The following is an 18635-nucleotide window of genomic DNA, read 5'->3' as shown; positions in this document are numbered from 1 at the left end:
CGATTTTTGTTGTTATACTTTGTGTTTATTTAGAGAGAAAGAGAGAACTAGAGAATATCAATAAAGCATCAGCATTCTAGTAATATTCGCAAATAGTCACGTTACTGGGGGTGTTCAAATTTGAATTAAACATTAGTTATCATGTATTGGCGGAGTAAATTACGCAGAATTTTCATTCATATATTAACTATAGTATTAAGGGAGGGAGAATCGTAATCTACAGTCCATACTGGTTTCTAATAATGTGTTGTGAAAAATTATTGCAAAGCACACGCTCAAAGAAATGCATGTATTGTCTCTTTTGTTTTTCCTTATTATCGCTTCGTTACTACTTGGTTAGTTAAACTACCCCGTTACCTTTTCATTGTTAGATCAAAACAGTATCATTGCTGTTATATTCCCCCATGCATGTCCATTTAACATACATGGTACATACAAATAGAAGCGATTATTTCTTATAGCTTTTATTATTTTACGCTTGAATATGTAATACATAAAAGCGTAGCAGAATTAATATAATAACAGTTACTAGTGTCGTATGTGCGCTTCAATATACATTACGTTTTGTGCGAAGGGAGAAATCATAAATTATGCAGCTATCATGTATGTGTGCATAAGAAAATCATGTACTTCTCTAAAACATCAATCATGTATATGTAAATTTTTAGGTTATAGATATAAGAAGAGAGCGTTTATTACAACTTTTCTCCGACTTATTTATTTTTTTCATTTTCTTTCTATCTTTCCTCGATAGATTTCTCCCTCTCTATCCTTCTCTTTTTTACTTTCATAACTATTTGCAAGTTACTACAGAGTTGCCAGAATTTTTACTACTGTTTTTTTATTTATATGTAAAATTTTCTGATTCTAGATAAGAACATATATGAGAATGGTTTAAGAATGTTTTTCGCGTAAGAGAGAGAAAGAGAGGTATAGCACGTAAAACCAGGGACAATTAAATAATAAGATGGCCCAACATTTTGTACAAAATTAAAACTAGTTAAATCGCGTAAACTTTTCGTGTTTCTTTTATCATTAGCAGAACTATTGACCCACCTTGATATGATGACACCATACATTATATGTTAACAAAGAAATAGCATATAAAAGTCTTTTATATATGATTATGCATTATGATATACATAGAAGTATATACGTACGAAAAAAATTAACACCAAAGAGTAGGTAGAAAAACAAATATAACTTTCTTTGTTTTATCGTTAATATCATATTAAGGTATTCTAAATTTTATGTTCGCCTAATGTTCCAATAAATGTCAGCGAAAATATTATTATCATAACTATACTTTTTTAAGGTTATGAAAAAAAAATATAAAAAAAAAAAAACCGAAAAAGACATCATATCAAGAATCGTTCAACAAAATTCTTTCCTATATAAATAATGCTAATTAACAGTGCAGCTACGGTTATTCTTAATACAAACACCAAATATCCTTGGGATTGACTAAGTCTAATTTTGCATAATATATTTGTGTCGACTTGATATTAAATTGTCTCTTGTGTGTCTTGTAAACCAAATAGGTTCATTAGGTAATATTGGCAACCATGCCATACGATAAGTTCTTTAATGAATGTATAATGTACCAACAAACAATAAAAAAAGGGAATAGTATTAATGACTCATTTGGTGAAAACAGTTTTATTGGAATTTTCTTCTAATTAAGTAAGGATGTTTTCAAGTGGGCCCAATTATACAAAGCTAAAGACCAATTTAAAATTGGCCCAAAATCGTTTAAAATTATTGGAGAAAAAAAAGACAGAAATCGCTCAAAAATCACGTAAAGAAATAGCTGATTACTTGTCTACTGGAAAAACGGAAAGAGCTCGGATTCGCGTAGAGCATATAATCAGGTAATTTGAACGAAAAAAAATGTTATTTAGCAAAAGATTATAATTTATGCCTATAACAGAGAAGACTATCTTGTCGAAGCTATGGAAGTAGTAGAAATGTATTGCGACTTAATATTGGCTAGGTTTGGCTTAGTTACGCAAATGAAGGAGCTGGATGATGGAATAGCTGAGGCCGTTTCTAGTTTGGTGTGGGTGTGCCCTCGTATGCAAAGTGATATAGCTGAATTGAAAGTAATATGCGATATTTTTGTGCAAAAATACGGTCCTCAATTTGCTGAAAGTGCACGCACTGCTACTGGAGATCATCGTGTTTCTGAGAAGTTAATGCATAAATTACAACTTCAAGCCCCTCCAAAGCTATTAGTGGAAAAATATTTAATTGAAATTGCTAAAAATTACAATATTGAATATGAAGCAGATCCTCAAATTATGAACGAAGATAAGGAGGAAGGTAAGGGACTAACAAACCAAGTTTTATGTTCGCATTATTCTTAACTGAAAAATTATGCTCAGGGAAAGATCATTATTTGATTGATTTGTCAGATCGGAATAATTTAGGCGGCAAAGGTTCTTCAGCACCACCTCAAATGGGCTTTATAGGATATCCTACAGTGCCTCCTCTACCCCAAATGCCGCCGCCACCCTCCAATAAACCTTTTAACTATCCTCCTTACGATGGAGCCAAAGGTGCAGGCGGAAATTCAAATCAATCTCCGTTTAACTATAATATACCACCTAACACATCACCCACGCAAATTATCGACGAAAAAAAGGATTTAAATACGCAATTCATAAATGTAAGTTGGTTATTATTTTCGCAAAGTGAATTTTAAAGGTATATTTTGCTATCTATATTGCTGAGATACTTATAATTTCAATTTTAAAATTGTATGCTTAATATTATCTAACCGCATGATGTACTTGCTTGTCAAACGTGATTGTAGGAAGAATCTAGTAATGAATTAATATCTTCAACGTCATCAACACCTATAAATTACGATGATAATGACCCGCAAGGATTTAATCAAAATGTTTCGGTATGTTTGCTAATAGTAAAAATATCCCATGGCATGTAAATCCCTTTTTGTTTATTTTCAAATATGATTATTTTGAAATTTGTGCCTATTGCACGTATGTAAAAAATGTTGCATTTTATTTTGAGTTTATTTCCATTTGAAATTTTTTTGTTTGGACAGCGTTCACAAATGCACAACGATCCTCCACCAAGCTATACTTCTATTAATCGTGTTAATTTTCAGGTAGTTTTACATATTTAATTGTAATGTTTATGAATCTGTTTGTAAATCTTTCTCGTCTTTGTTATTTATGTATTTTTTTTTTTTTTTTTTTTTTTTTTTTAATTAATAAATTCCGTGCATTTTCTAAATCGTAAAACTTTTTGAAATACTTGCAGAATGTTAATAAACCAAAACCTCAGCCACGTGGAAAATTGCCGCCAGCTGCAAATCCTAGAGATTTGCCATCTGCAGAATTACCGCAGTTGCCCAATGTACCTCTGGATTTACCAGACGCACCGTCAGAGGAAAGTAAACCTGATAATGATGATATTGACTTTGATGACTTGGCTCGACGTTTTGAGAATCTTAAAAAGCGAAAATAAAAGCCAACGACGTCATATAGATACATATACGCATATATATATATAACATATATATATATATATATATATAAATATATATACTGTACAATTATCTATATTTGAGTATTAATTGTTACTGCTAGAGTAAAGTTAAATTTATAACATTTAGGTTAATTTTTTAATTTAACGCAAATGAAAACAAAATAAATTAAAAAATTTCCTCTGCTTCGACTACATCTTTAAGCTCAAGGAGTTCGACTAATCCTTTACCTTTGGTTTCATTACGCACCAGATCATCGATTGCTCTGTAATTCCCGGGGTCTATGAATATAGTTATTTGCAAAGTTGATTCGATCCATTCTTCATGTTCTACACTGGCTGCCATTTTCAATATCGATTCCTGTAATTTAGGACCGTAATCCTTTTTAGCAGCAAACGTAATTCTTATTTTCATACGAGATCTTTCAATAGGCATGTGCGTTTTGAGCAATTTAATGGCGTCCAAAGTCTGTTGCTTAGTATTGCGATTAGGTTTTATGGAGAAATGCGCGTCTTTCAGTGATTTTTCTATTATAGTAGATGGATATGGTCGACGTGTTTCCGGATTTACACACAAAGCTGCTACACTATTTATGATGCTATTCATTTGCGTATCCATTACAGAGTGACGTTCCTTTTCGGACACCTGCAGTTCCCCTTTACTTAAAATTTCTCTACATATTTCAGTTTCGTCAGTTTTACCGAAAGCTTTTATCAATTCTTCTTTTTTTGCTGCTTGTCCCTTTGAAACATTTGTAAAGACTGTATGCGTTTGCAGCACTTCATCGATATCCTTCTCCCTGCATAAGTTAAAGATTATTATAATTTAAAAAGGCTTAAGAATTTTTTTAGGAAACAAACACATTATTACGCCAAGATAACACTTTATTTTTGTAACAGGCAAGTTCGAAACGTTTGCCTGCCTTTTTTAAACGCACCACAGCCACGTTTGTTAAACGGATTTGATTTGTAGGCGTAAATATTTTCGACATGATTATAATTATACAATGATTTTATAAATATTAAATAATTTAATATTAATCTAAAAAGCGATAAACAATTTACGAACTGAAATTAAATATTTCTGTGAAAATTTTGTTAACATTTTTCATATCAAGAGAAAAAGTGTACGTTAAGACGAATCTCTAACACTCAGCGCTTAAACAATGATGTACATATTAGTTGTTTGTATATTTCATATACAACAATTTAAGATGAACAACATATATTTTCAAAGATACATTTTGATGGCCTTCTCTGTTTTATTATGTTTCTTTAAAAGTTTTGTCCGATCAAGTGAACAATTTATAGGCTTTTTAAATTATATATATATATGTCTTGCGTTATACGCGGCAAAAAATTTAGTATATCTTCTAAATTTACAGCACCTAGGATAAACGAATTAATTTAGTTTTTAAAAAATTGTGGATTTGAGGAATGTGATAAAAACGTTTTGCCACTATTGCGTAGGGCATCTCGATAAGCGAATAACTTATCCAACAAATGCAACTTGCTTATTAGAAAATCCTCTTCTTAAATATTCAGCAAGTCAACAACATATGATTCGAAACGGAAAATGAATCATGGTGGCAACTGAAATAGAGCGTTTATTCTGGACAGCAGACATGTTATCATAGTAGACGCAAAAAAAAAAAAAGGAAAAAAAAAAATTAAATTCTTTGCAGGTTGATTATTATTGGTAGTAGAAACCAGGGAATTTTTTTATAAAATAGCTTCTCTCGTATCAAAAACCCGTAAAAACGTATCGTCAATGAATGTTTTCATATGTTCACTTAAATCGTTAATTGATAGTAAATATTGTCCCTATTCGAAGAAATTTTCCATTTTTTTTTAAATTTTATTATTCACCTTTGTTATGTAAACAAAACTAATCATATGGTTGTTTCTCATACCCTATAGTTTGCAGTATGTTGCAAGCTACGAGTTAAATTGGTTTTATGTATTGCATCATTACGTTAATAGAAATGCAGCTATTGTTTTCAGTGGTCCAATATAATTTTTTGTTTTTTTAGTTAAGACATGTAATTGTAAAGTAACGCAAAATCTATTATATCGGACATGAAATTTTGCACTGCGGGTATTGTGGAGGATTTTGATCAAATACTGCAAAACTCTAATACCATTTCATCTAACTTATTTGCTGTTATTCACAGCTGAAGTTTCTCAGCTGAGTACTTAAATTTTATGTTGTTTCTATTATCATAACAAATTCCTACTATCTGCGATTAGACCTTAAAAGTGTGTGTTTAGGAGAAATATACATTTTTATATCCATCACACAAGCACGAGGGAATGTATGTACGAAGCCTTCGTAATGATCGTAAAGAGGCTTCAATGGCCCTATAAAATAAATATATTCTGGATCAACAATAAATTTTGACTTCGTCTTTTTAGCGTTTAAAGATGCAGTCTGCGTAGGAAAGGCTGTATGGCAAAAAATTGACCCATCCGATCCAAAATTTTTACATCAATTCTATTATTCAGCGATTTTTCTCGGGAACTAGTAAAAGTGACAATATTTTTTCATACAACTCTTCAAAATAAGACATTATATAGGGAGTGGTGAAAAAAATATTCCGATCCGGAGCATTTTCAACAGGCTTCATTCTTGGGTTAAAACACGCCAGTGTTCCAAAATTCATCAAATTATTGCAAAAATTGCGACTTATACGCTGAGCATAGTTTCATATGGACAGACATCAGGCAAACAGAGAGACTTAGACAGACTTAGATTGGTTTAGAATATGATTCTGAAAGGTGAGTCAATCTAAATTCTTCTCCACGTTGTGTGCAGCCGCATAAATGTCATATACCCTATACCACAGGTTGTGTAGCGAATAATAAGTGGATGAACTATTACCAATATTAGCGATAGCGAGACATTCTTCTTAATACTTTCGTGAATTGAATTAAAATCAAATCTTTATTCGTTCGAGTCTTACAATGTTGTGTATTTTAGTGTCCTGGCTTATGTTCAAATTGTTTATGATTTCAATTTCACTAAGCAATTTTAGATCGCGTTATATCTATATCTAATTCTCGAGTTATTCATACTTTTTGTGAGGTCAATCTTGGAAACATTCTGAATTTATTTTTATTTAAATAATATTTAATATTTACACTAATTAATTATAATCTTGATAGTGCATATTATCAAAGAGTATATATATATAGGTAAATAGGTAAACAAATAAAAATCATTCACTATGAATCGCTTAGCGAATCGCAATAAAAGATTTTTATCTATATACATTTATCCATAAAAATCAATTGTAAAATAAAATCTATTAGCAATTTGGATGTAGACTCGAAAGATATATTGTGGAAAAAAATGAAATGAAAATATCCGCATATGAGATTCGACCGAGAGTCATAATAACATTATATATGTGGGGAACAACGTTGTATAGACTCAGTTTCCGCTAAGTTACTTTCAATTTCGCAAATCTCGTATTCTTCCTCGTCTATTGTTTCGGTTATTGGCTGTTTTTCCTGATAGCCAGCATAGATCTCGGCGCGCTGCTTGATAATTTCTTTAATTATAACTGTAAGAATTTCGCGAGAATTTATAATCTGGCCAACTTCCGTTGCTACTTCGGCCGACAGCCATGGGCAAAGACTCTTCATCAGTTTTTCCTTTTTATCTGCATCGGCGGCTGGCTCGAGACTATCCAAAATTTCTGGTAGAACGTTAGCGATATGACCTTGCAGCAGCTTCGCAGCGATAACTTCTTGCTGCCTGTCTTCGTCTAACGTCTTAGCGATTGCTTCTTGTCGTAAACGTCTTGTTCTTTCGGCTTTTAAAAGTATATCCTCGGCTTCAAGCCGACGCAACTCTGCCAATTCGACTTCACGTTGAGCTAACAATCTGTAAATATCGCAATTAGGTAAATTATTACAATATATAAGTGGTAGTATTTACACATCCATTTTTCTTCGTATAGTAGAGATTTCCTTTTCATGTGCCACCTCTATTACACTCAAATCTATAGTGTGATCGACCAAAACTTCAATAATTGGTTGAACTTCGGCTTCAAAGTGGAAGAGTTCGTCGTCGGCAATTTCAGTGGATGCATCAACGCTAACGTTGAACGGCACGTATGGTGCTAAAGGTGGTTTCTCCAAGAAAAGCTCTGATTGATCGACTAGAACGATTTCAGGTGATCGCGTTGTTATTTCTTCTATAAGTTTATTATCCTTTGTATTATGACGTTGACGATCCGTACCATGCGAAGTCAAGAAATTTTTTTGCTTCTTTTGGCAGCCTAAGCGCTTACGCAAACTTAGCCTTCTTTTGGACTCAGCGCCCTTATCGAATGGATTGTAATCTAGCTACATAGACGATACAAAACGGGAACAACAAAGAAAGTAAGAAAAATGGGCCTTTATATATTTTGATATAATATTTTAATTGACAGACGCAAACAGAAAAAATTTAATGAAATGCATGATTGATTAAAAGCAGGCTTCTCACGTAACCCCGTCATTTTGCAATGTGCTTTCCTTTATTAGTTATACGCAACACATTGAAAACTATAATATATATATATATATATTTTTTTTTATATGACTAGTCGCACTCAGTGATTGCCCATTCCCTTATACGCGCGGGCACAATGGCGGTCCGGTAGGGTTGCAGGTAGAGACGAACGGAAGGAGAGAATAGTGTTTGTGTACGTTTGATTTAACCGGGGAAACAGCAGTCGCTGTGAGAGACACCCTTGCTGGTACATTGTTTCAAAGGCGCACAAAGTGATCAAAGCGTGACGACTCGCGGTAGTGTGTCGTGCGGTATACAGGCAGGCAATTCCAAGACGAGTGGGTGGGAACGCTGAGGATGCTGTTAAAGAACTTTATCGATGGACAAATTTCTTTTATCTCTATAGAACATAATCCGTCGATGTACGTACACATGAGGATTAGACGGCCAATATCACGCCGATGCCCGAGAGTTTTGGACAGGCTTTCCCGCCCATGACCACCTGAGCGCTTCACCGCACGCGGTCGAGCATCTCCAAGCAATATTTGGAAGTTCCCGCCCACAAATGCATGGTTGTGAGTCAACACTAAAGGGTAGCAACAAATATTTCATCGGCATCGACTAATGTCTATGGATTTTAAACGTATTACTAAATTTGCGGCATTTCGGAGCTGCTCTTCTTACAAAAAAAAAAAAATTGCATAACTTGACAGATAATAATAAGTGTGTGCGTGTGTGTGTGTGTGTGTCAAAGAGTTCAGTCCGTACTAAACATAATTATTTGCTCTGTTTTTTTTGCGGAATATTGTTTAAGTTTTCCCTTTAATATGAATTTAAATCCTTTTGAATTAATTCAACGAAATAACTTTTTTTTTTTTTTTTTTTTTTTTTTTTTTTTTTAATTTCGCTTACCAAAAGTGCTAATGGATTGGTAAGTGGATTTTTATCTTCATTTTCCTTACTTATGGTATCGTTATAAGGCTCAGTTGGAGGTATTTCTCTGAAAAAGTAGACAAAATATTTAATAGTCGACAATTTTTTTAGACTTTACATTGAATAGTTTTAATTAACACATATATAATATTTAATAGTTTTGTCTTGTTCTTCATTACTGTATAGAGAGAGAGAGAGAGAGAGAGAGAGAGAAAGAGAGAGAGGAAAATCCTTAAGTTAAAATCTCTAGTTTCTTGAGCAATATTAACTAAAGAAATTTTCATAAATGCTTTATATAACTAATTAAAGATCATACAAAGAATTAAAAAAAAAAATATATTTTTTATTATATTAAATTGATCATATATTATTATGGATTCTAAAAAAAAAATGTTACAAACCTTTTTAAAAAGTTTTCGTGTTTTTTTTTTTTTTTTTTGGGAGGAAAGCTAAACAGAAAGTACGAAAATAATTACTTGCACCGCCCTATACCACTTGTGGCACATAGTAAGGTTAAGTTTGTGCGGAAGATCCAAAACGCCTTGCAATAAGCTCATCTTTTATTACACTGATCTAAGCTTGCCCGACTCCCTGTCCGTCTGCTGTCAGTCAAGGTATTTTTGTGTTTAACTCATAGTTACAACTTTCTTGATATTTCGATCAATTTTGGTCGACTGATGTGCTTCGGCCCAGGGATCAAAGCTATAAAAAAATTGTTTCCAAAAAATAGAAAAAATTTTTAAAATTTCTTGATAAACATCACTGGCATTCTGAATTAACAGTTTTTTGAACCCCTTGCCCCTATAACCGTTCTTATGGAAACGGAATCTTAATACGCTAGAAAGGCCTAATTTCTCGATGAAAATTTGTTGATAATTGTAACGTGATATAAAAATTAATCTCATCGATTTTGGACTTCTTGGATCCCAAACCATATAAAAGTAAAAAATAAGCCTCGTATATATGTCAAAAAGGTGTAATTTTTAATACTTTATGACGAAAAATGATCCTTAATAAATTAATCATACGAAATTTGGATCACATAAGTCTAATTTTTAGATCACACCTTATACGGGAAGACTCTAATGGAAGCAATATCTCTATGGCGATAAAGTGTAATTTGTAGTTTGATATGACGGAAGTAACAAGTAAACAATAAAATCTTTGACAATTAAATAAAGGAATGTTAAATTTAGGCCGAACGGACGTTTAAGTATCGCCTAATGTGAGATCAACACCGCACCGTTTCCTTCAAGAATTAAACTTGTTTCCAGCTCGCGCCCAAGCTCGGTAAGAAAATTACTTGAAAAAATCTCAGTGCGATTGCAGAAGATAGTATCCAGCCTGTCATTAAATTAAAGGCGTTGTTAACAGAGTAAAAGATGGCAAATAATACAACTATACTGCTGAGGATGTCTTCATCGATATCAAGAAGGCCTCTGATTTTGTCTAGGAACATGTAGGAAATTACATCTATATAATTCCCTTCATAACCTCATAACATTAAAGGATTTTTCAAAACTTTCACGGTAGAAAGTAACAATGACCTGTAAGTACAATTCATTCAGTCGATCCACAAGGTACAATTTTGTTCCATAACTTTAGTCTTTCTACTCACCTCTGCTTTCAAACTTCTCAGGGATGTTAAGACTGCTTTTCACACTTACACACTTAGATGCTTTTTCAGCTTTCATTCATTTCTCTAAATGGAAAATTCAAATAAATGCCGTTCAAAATATCTTTCAAGAAAATTGCCTCACATTGCCTTTGTTACTACAACATCAACTTTTGAGTTAATTCGTGAAATACGTCGTTATGGATATTTCCTGATAACAAATTTAGATTTAAGAAATACAGTGCAAGCATTCTTTAAAACTATTAAAAGTTAAATTATAAGTCCAATGTTAAATCGTAAATTTGATATTAAATATAAACAAGTAAAGCCATTATATCACACTGTATAAAGATTATAAATAGACTACACCACCTTGTCTAATGCATTTGCATTTGTTTGTGTATGACGATTTTTCCGAATTTTTTTTCTGAATTCTGAAGGGTGAGTTGTCAAAAAAGCAATAACGCTTGTCCGTGGGCTAAAACAGACGGCGGTGCATTAAAACTCATGAAGATGTCTTAAAAATTGCGATCTATATGTTGAATACGAGGAAACATAATAAGGACATACAGAGAAACAAGATCAGATCGGTTCAGAAAGTGAATCTGAATCGATCGGCTTAATCGCAGATGGGCCAATCCTAAGCTGTTTCGCACTGTCGTGTACATCCGCAAAAGCTTAATATAGTCTTGTATCACAAGTGATGTAGGGTATAAAAACGCGACATTCTTTTGCACCGAATGAGTATTAGACACTTTTTAAGTCATGGTTGTCCCATTTACGCAGAAATAGACGTAGAAAAACAATGGCTTTGAATCCGTAATAGATATCATGTATGCCTTCAGCTCGCGCCTCGACAGGTAAATAAGATTTATACGCATAGCGATTATCATGCGGTATGTACTACAGCAGCAACAGCAACTGCAACAGCAACAGCAACAGCAACAACGCCAAAAATAACAACAACAACAACAACAACAATGAATGAATGAATAATTTGTAATCAACACATAGACGAGGTGTTAGACGGAGTCGGTCACATTATCGAGTTAGTTTCAGATTGAAAAGATGCTAACCAAACAATAACTGCTGCAATCGCTGCAACAATAGAGGGGGAAACTTGTAGGTGCAGGGACGAAAGAATACTACTATTTTGGAGTGAATACTGGATTTTGAAAATGCCTTCAAATTTTTTTTTTAAAAACCATATTCTGATCATTAGCAAGCAGTTGGCAAATGACTGTTTTTGGTCGCACTCCCTATTTCCTTTAGCTAGGGCGTAACAGAAAATACGTACAGTTTTAAAGAGAGGGATATATAGGAAAAGAACAATCATATGAATAGCAATTAATTGGGTGACGCAGCATACACAACAGTCGTATTGTATGTTGGTGTGTAAATGCATTGTCATACCGCGCTACAGTGATCCGTGGGTGAACCTTATTTCTTATTTATTTATTCGTTTATTTTAAAATATCAACTTGGATTAGATTTGAATGCACCTTACAAAGCACTTTCTCTCAGTGTTTTATTAAAGTTTTTATTGACAAGGATTTGATGTACATCGCAGCGATGTGTATAATTAGCAAATAAACAATTGTCAATGCGTTCTTTACATTTAATTATTCACGTCTGTAAAACGAAAGCAAGACTTTGTTTAACACCTGTCGTGTTTCACTCAGTTCGCATATTTTTTTTTTTTTTTTTTTTTTGAATATCTAAAAAATAAACACTATAATCGAGCAAATATGCTTGAAGAATGAAGAATAGTTGAGAAAAATGAAATATCAATTTAAATTAGTCTGTCGCGTCCATTAAATACAATAGCATAGATATGTATTGTTTTTAATATTTTTTGGTTGATTGTTGGGCGCTTATTACAATTTGCTGGCTATTATCAATAAATTTTCATACCCTACACCAGGCATTGTGGGAAGGGTATATTAAGTTTGTTGCGAATGTATGCAATACCTAGAAGAATTTGAGATAGGCTCACCTTTTTTTATTATTATACCGATCGATTCAATCGAATCACTTTCTGCACTGATCTAGGCTTGTCTATCCGTTCATTCGTCTTGTTTTATTTTTATGTTCAACCTACAGTCCGCAATTTTGGAGATATTTTAATGGAATCTGTTGCAAAGACGCACGCTATTAAAATATATTCGGAATGGACGCGTTATTTTAGAATACGTTCGTCATACGAATATATACATATAGGTTGGCTTAGGGTATTCCGTTGATTACTATGTTTTCATTTAATTTTAAATATAAATACTCTACTTCATCTATGCTTTATATATCCTTGTATGCTTGTGTATGTGTCAATATGTCACGGCATGTCTTTCCTAATCTTGATTGGCACTTGGACTTGTCAAGAAGGAGGATAATTTAAATTGACATTGCTAAGGAAGTAGCCCTAAATAGGAGTATTCGAACGATTTTTTTTAACGGTCCACAGTTTACCGAAAAATTAAATTTAATAAAAATAAAGCAGAACTTTTTAGACTATTAAGTATTAACAGAAGTAGTAACAAAAGTGCTTCTCTATCTGCTTGTTATTCAAAATTTTTTTTACAAAATTTTATGTTTTCACTTTCAGGTTTAATATTATCAATATTATTATCAACGATGGCCGGGCTCTGATCCTACAAACAATTTATTTTGCAATAAAAATCAAAGTTAAATGAACTGAATGCTTTTTTATTTGCGCGGATAACATCGACGTAGCATCATGTAGACTAGACTCTCCTCGCTATATCAATAGCTTAATAATACTATTAAACGATTAAATATTTCAAAGTCTAAGACAAATTAAGCCATTTACGATTATTGATGTTAATATAAGCAAAGCAACTTAATAAATAAAGCAACTTTTTTTCGTATCTAATGTATATATATATATATATATATATATGTATGCCTGTAGGGACAAAACAGTGATGACAATTTAGCTTTTTTTTTTATTACCTTTTTGTGTGATATGATTGCTGTTGCTGTCGCTGGTGCCGTTGTTGCTGCTTTGTTATATGTATGCCAATGTTGTCATCAACATCACCACCAATCACTGAGACATACGATTGACGATTACATTTTTCCCTCATATTATTTTTGCATATTTGTTTGTGTATACTATTGCTGTTGTTTTTATTATTATTGTGTATTGCAATTGTCATTACTTTGTCTTTATCATTTATTGCAATCGGGTCTTCTCTATTCCGACCATTGCTGCCATTAATATCGTCAGCTTTATTGTTGTATTTAACATTTTGAAATCTGCCCTTGGGTAGCGTTACGCGACTTTTACTAGTAACAGTTTTATAGCAATTAGATATTGCTTTTGCCGTTGTTGTTGTTGTTGTTGATGCTGCTGCTGTCGTTGTTGTTGTTGTTGTTACATTGATAGTTTTAACTTTTGTACCGCCAGTGTGCGTATTGTAAATATGTTGTTTTTGGTGACGAAGTGATGCTTGATAAACGACAGGATGTGAGGAATAAGCATAAAGGCTTTTCTTATGTTGTGACGGTATGAGAAATACTTCCTTGGGTGGTGGTAGAAATATACCACGAGGTACAGTCGTTATAAACAAAGGTCTCTGGTTAAGTGTCTCTTGATTGCTGCCCTAAAAATATTAATCAGTTCAAAAGGTGAACAAAAAGAAAATTACTTTTCTCGATTTCTTTTTTCCAAGGTCACCCAACGGTGACGTAAGAAGTAAACGAGAAAAAAAAAAAAAGAAAAATAGAAATAGGCATTAGAGAGCCTGCTAATGCATCTTAGTTTTTATATCCACTGCCGCAGTATATTCGTTTTGTCATAGTGGTCTGAACACACAAAAAGAATCTTCGAAGGACTCTATGTGAATATATGTTCTTGACAATGTCCCGGTAGCAAAAATGAAGATATCGACTTAAGACTTGGCAGAAACATTGAAAATGGTTGCGTGCCGGTCGATAGTAACAAATCGGTTCAAATCGGTCCAAGGAGAGATTCATAGCAAAGCGTCAATTGAATGCACCTCTATTTCTCTACTCAAAAATGTGGGGACTTTTGCTGATTAACTCATAAACAATGAAAGATAGGAGGCTGAAAATAGTATTCATGTTCACTGTCTTAGTTCAATCATTATTCTGAAGTTGCACTGGGAAGAGCATTGCAAATTGTATGGATTTTTCATCCTGGCCACCGAAAATAAATGCGTATTGTCCGTAAATACATTTCATTTCCTTATTACTGATCAAGTGATAATAATTCGCAATATACGAATTTTATGTTGCCGCAACGTCATAAGGTATGATAAAATGAATAATAATGGTGAGCTTACAAGATTCTGCCACAGCCAGAATGAACTTGCTTACTTGTTTAAAAGACTTACCACCACTTAAGTGATATTTTCAAAGTCTTTGCAGAGTCTTTCCTGCGACAAAAAATAATTAAATTGAGAGAGATAGAGAGTTTGCTCTCGATATATATATATATATATATAAGTTTTGCTATAACGTTGTTGGATGATAATCAATAATTTGTCTGATAATTTTTAACCGTAAGAGAAACAAATTAAAACAAACGATAGCTTATATATGCGTTCATATATATGGTCCCCATTCCTGCTTATGCTAATTCATATGATTTAAGAGAGTTAATGAGAAATTTTATCCAAGTACAGCATCGTTTCTATTGCGAAAAAAATGTGTATATGTGCGTACGAAGAGCTATGTATGCGAGAATATCGGCCTTTATGTAACGCTGAAGTTTTGAAAATAAGATTAACTCTTAATAATTTAAAGTTTGTTGTAATGAATTTTTCAACAAATATCATCATCTTCTACTAAATGTTCTAATTAATTTTTGATGTACGTAGTAAGAAGTGAATTATTATATGAATGATTTGCTTTTTACTAATCTTTAAAAATAGATCAACGCGATGATAATGATCATTACCGTTGTGCATATATACGAAAATGATAAGTTTAGTAATATCATACATTTTGAACTGAATATTTTGAACGAGACCATTCCAAGCTCCGTCCCGTTTTTATATTTAAGTTACGCAATCTTCGATTGAGCTCTTCAGCGAAATTTGCATTAAATTGGGTTGCAGTGGTTGGGATTGCGGTCTGTGGCTCTGAGGCAATCTGCGTGCCCCAAAGATGTAAATTACCATTCCGGACATGTTTATTAGTCGGCAATGCCGTATAATCTGTACGTTGGATAGGGTGCACAATGGCGTTAGGTTTGCCTGTAATCGATGAATCGTAATCGTTATTTAATACCGTAAATGAGGTGGACGTTGAATATGATCCAATATCACGTAACTTGGGCTTAGCCGATTGTGAACAACAAAACTCTTGTAGAGTACAACCGCTCGATGAGTTACGATCCGAAGAAATAGTTTGTTTTTGCTTTAATATATTTTGATAATCTTCTGCAGTTAAATTTGTAATGATAGTTGAAGTGGGATGGCGCTCGTTGGTATAATTTTCCAAATTTATTTCCAAGTCTTTCATTATTTTATAAACTTAATATGCTTGACGAACACGGAATTCATGCTTTTTAAACATATTCGCGACCCGCACTATACACGTACGTACATCTTCTTTTTTTTTTTAATTTAGAAATCAATATTTCCATATAACCGGCTAAGTATAAGAGAACAAAAAAAAGTCAAATTCATCCAAAGTCCTACATATATATATATATATATAATAAATTTTAAAGTATAGCAGTCACTACTTGGTAAAGTGTTTTCGTGCGTGTTGTGTGGTCAACGTTCAGTCACGAAATGACCAAAGCATATGTAAGCCTTTCTGATGTATTAGAACAACTTTGGCATAAAGCATAACGTATAAAGGTATAAAGAAAATACCGATGGTCAATACGAATGGTAAAATATTTTCTGTTAGTTGCCGCCGCCGACGAAGTGGAGCATAATATTGCGCACAACAAAGCGACAATTATTACGATTGAGAGAGAATTCATATACGACGTATGTTTGCCCGGCCAGGTCATCTGTTCTAATGTTGAGAGTGCTTAAGGTCAGCCTAATGGAATCAATTCTAAATATTTTCTGCATGAATTTATTTATTTATTTATTTATTTATTTTTATTTATTTTTTTTGGCGAATTGCTTTATCACAGTTCCTTATGCATATGTGTTGTGTTTATCGATATGTGTTTTAACTATTCCTAATACGTAGAACAAATAAGTCGCTGACGGATACCTAATAATGGTCTTCCTTTCTTTTAGTAACTTTTCAATGTCATTTTTCATAAGAGTTTGTTGGTCACTTGATAATTTAAGAACTGATAATAAAGTAAATCAAAACACGTGACACCTATTGAATGACCTCCCGTGGGTTAAATCTAAATTCATGTAAATTGTGTAAAATGTTTTGTTTTTTATACATCGTAAATACTTTACTTTTACGTTTATGGAAAAATGTCGACCGGCAGTTCATTTACCCTCATAGATATATATACGTTATGTGTAATATCACAAAAACAAAAAAAGAAGGTACTTACTTTTGGACCTTGTCCTTGGTTTTGCCCATCGTTTTGGGTTTTGTGGACCACGAGAACGCTGCTCGCTTACAATTATAATTATAATCAAAATCAAAGTTTTCCTCATTTCCTTTCTTTAAATTTTTCTTAAAATGCATCATCTTTTTATCGCTACCAATTGTTGGCTTTTTTTTAAGTCCAAAGTTATGCGACGAGACGGTAGGCATATTTTCGTTTTCGCGTTTTTTTGCCAATTTTTCTTTTTTGCTTCTATTTATAAAATATTTACAAATTTGATTGACGTTTGACTTGAAAAATATGTTTTGTAGCCGTTGGTTGCTATTGTTTTGAAGATATCCAAGCAATAAAAAAAAAAATGTATATTAATAATATATATGTGTGTATAGATATATATGGATAGGGACTTGTTGACTATTTTACTTAAAATATACAACAATAACAGAAAAGTGCTTTCTAAATTGATATTTAATTTATATTTGGCTGAGAATTTTAAGGTAATGGAGGCGCCTAGCAAGTCTTACATGCATAGATCGCGACAAATTTTAAGAATTCCGCCAACTTAGTAATGATAAACAGGTTCAAATTGAAAATTTGCCAAATCATTTCGAACTTGTTTAAAAAAAAAAAAAAAAGAAAAAGAAAAGTGCAACATATCAACCTTTCTTCATATCATGTAACGCTATTGGTATTTCGATAAATTTTGATAAAGTTGAAGTAAACCCTATTAAAAGTGCATTCGATAGCATTCTGTTTGCGATCATTGCTTAGATAATATCAGAAATTTGAAAGTCGTTTATTAAAGAAACTGTCCATTTGTAACGAATGTGGAAAATATAGATGGGACGATATTCGACAAAAGAGCGAAAAAATTATTGAACAATTTTCCACCTTTCCTAAGCTGAATAATATCTGAACAATAGATATAGTTGAGTTATTTTCTTCATGCTTTGTATATATGTTTGGAATGTCTGTAAATCTATCGCTCGCTTCTTAAAAGATATATTTCGAGAAACATTCCCCATGCTTGAATGCCCCTAAGTTGCTTTTTTTTGTTGGCCACATCTCTAACGATATTTTGTTAGAAGAAAATGAAAGTGTAAAGTGAGTATAATATGTTATACATAGACCTGATTGCAATACAACATTATTCGGAAGCTATTATAATAAAAATATTTGCTCGGCGTTCCGCGTGCATTTTTAATATCCCAGATATAATGGCGTTAACATAACATACGCGAAGAGAATGCGGAAAGACCATTACACTAAAAGCATTATCACTAATTTGTCGTTAACTTGTGGACGAAACTATGAACCGTTTAGGCAAAGTTTTGAATTTGACTGCGTTTGAAGATTGGAACACTAGGCATTTAAAAACAAGCACGATCTTTCAAAGAGTAAGTTATCGCCTCGTAATGGTCCAGTCAATATGCAGACGGCTAAGCCGATTGTCTCAGTTCATTTTCGTCATGGGTTCTTCTTACTAACGACTAAACGGTTTATCTTATCTATTGCGTAATGGTCCGGTCCTCGTAATGGTCCAGTCAACATGCATA

At 32.9% G+C, this 18635-nt stretch overlaps 3 protein-coding genes across 7 annotated transcripts; 1 reads left to right on the top strand and 2 right to left on the bottom strand.

Moving 5' to 3' along the window:
- The first annotated feature begins 1576 nt into the window (after positions 1-1576).
- Positions 1577-3531, top strand: LOC119632163 (IST1 homolog). 4 transcript variants are annotated; one of them, XM_038024943.1, is made up of 6 exons: positions 1577-1871; positions 1931-2322; positions 2415-2668; positions 2816-2908; positions 3068-3130; positions 3286-3531. In XM_038024943.1, exons 1-6 carry the CDS (start codon positions 1690-1692, stop codon positions 3490-3492), a joined length of 1191 nt encoding a protein of 396 aa, XP_037880871.1. In that variant the 5' UTR covers positions 1577-1689; the 3' UTR covers positions 3493-3531. The 4 variants fall into 4 exon arrangements, with proteins under 4 accessions (XP_037880871.1, XP_037880870.1, XP_037880873.1 ...); XM_038024942.1 differs by having other exon boundaries at positions 1582-1871; positions 2385-2668; XM_038024945.1 differs by lacking the exon at positions 3068-3130 and having other exon boundaries at positions 1584-1871; positions 2385-2668.
- Positions 3532-3575: 44 nt separating this feature from the next.
- On the bottom strand, positions 3576-4816 carry LOC119632164 (ribosome maturation protein SBDS). The gene is made up of 2 exons (XM_038024947.1): positions 4372-4816; positions 3576-4310 (listed from the first exon to the last, which is right to left on the bottom strand). Exons 1-2 carry the CDS (start codon positions 4500-4502, stop codon positions 3680-3682), a joined length of 762 nt encoding a protein of 253 aa, XP_037880875.1. The 5' UTR covers positions 4503-4816; the 3' UTR covers positions 3576-3679.
- Positions 4817-6538: 1722 nt separating this feature from the next.
- Positions 6539-16306, bottom strand: LOC119632334 (dual specificity protein kinase splB-like). 2 transcript variants are annotated; one of them, XM_038025183.1, is made up of 5 exons: positions 15546-16306; positions 13530-14182; positions 8924-9011; positions 7454-7863; positions 6539-7399 (listed from the first exon to the last, which is right to left on the bottom strand). In XM_038025183.1, exons 1-5 carry the CDS (start codon positions 16065-16067, stop codon positions 6913-6915), a joined length of 2160 nt encoding a protein of 719 aa, XP_037881111.1. In that variant the 5' UTR covers positions 16068-16306; the 3' UTR covers positions 6539-6912. The 2 variants fall into 2 exon arrangements, with proteins under 2 accessions (XP_037881111.1, XP_037881112.1); XM_038025184.1 differs by having other exon boundaries at positions 15834-16306.
- Positions 16307-18635: the final 2329 nt, after the last annotated feature.

This window comes from Glossina fuscipes, unplaced genomic scaffold, assembly GCF_014805625.2.
Source record: "Glossina fuscipes isolate IAEA_lab_2018 unplaced genomic scaffold, Yale_Gfus_2 1, whole genome shotgun sequence".
Classification (NCBI taxonomy): domain Eukaryota; kingdom Metazoa; phylum Arthropoda; class Insecta; order Diptera; family Glossinidae; genus Glossina; species Glossina fuscipes.
This window is presented reverse-complemented; position numbering and strand designations above follow the sequence as displayed.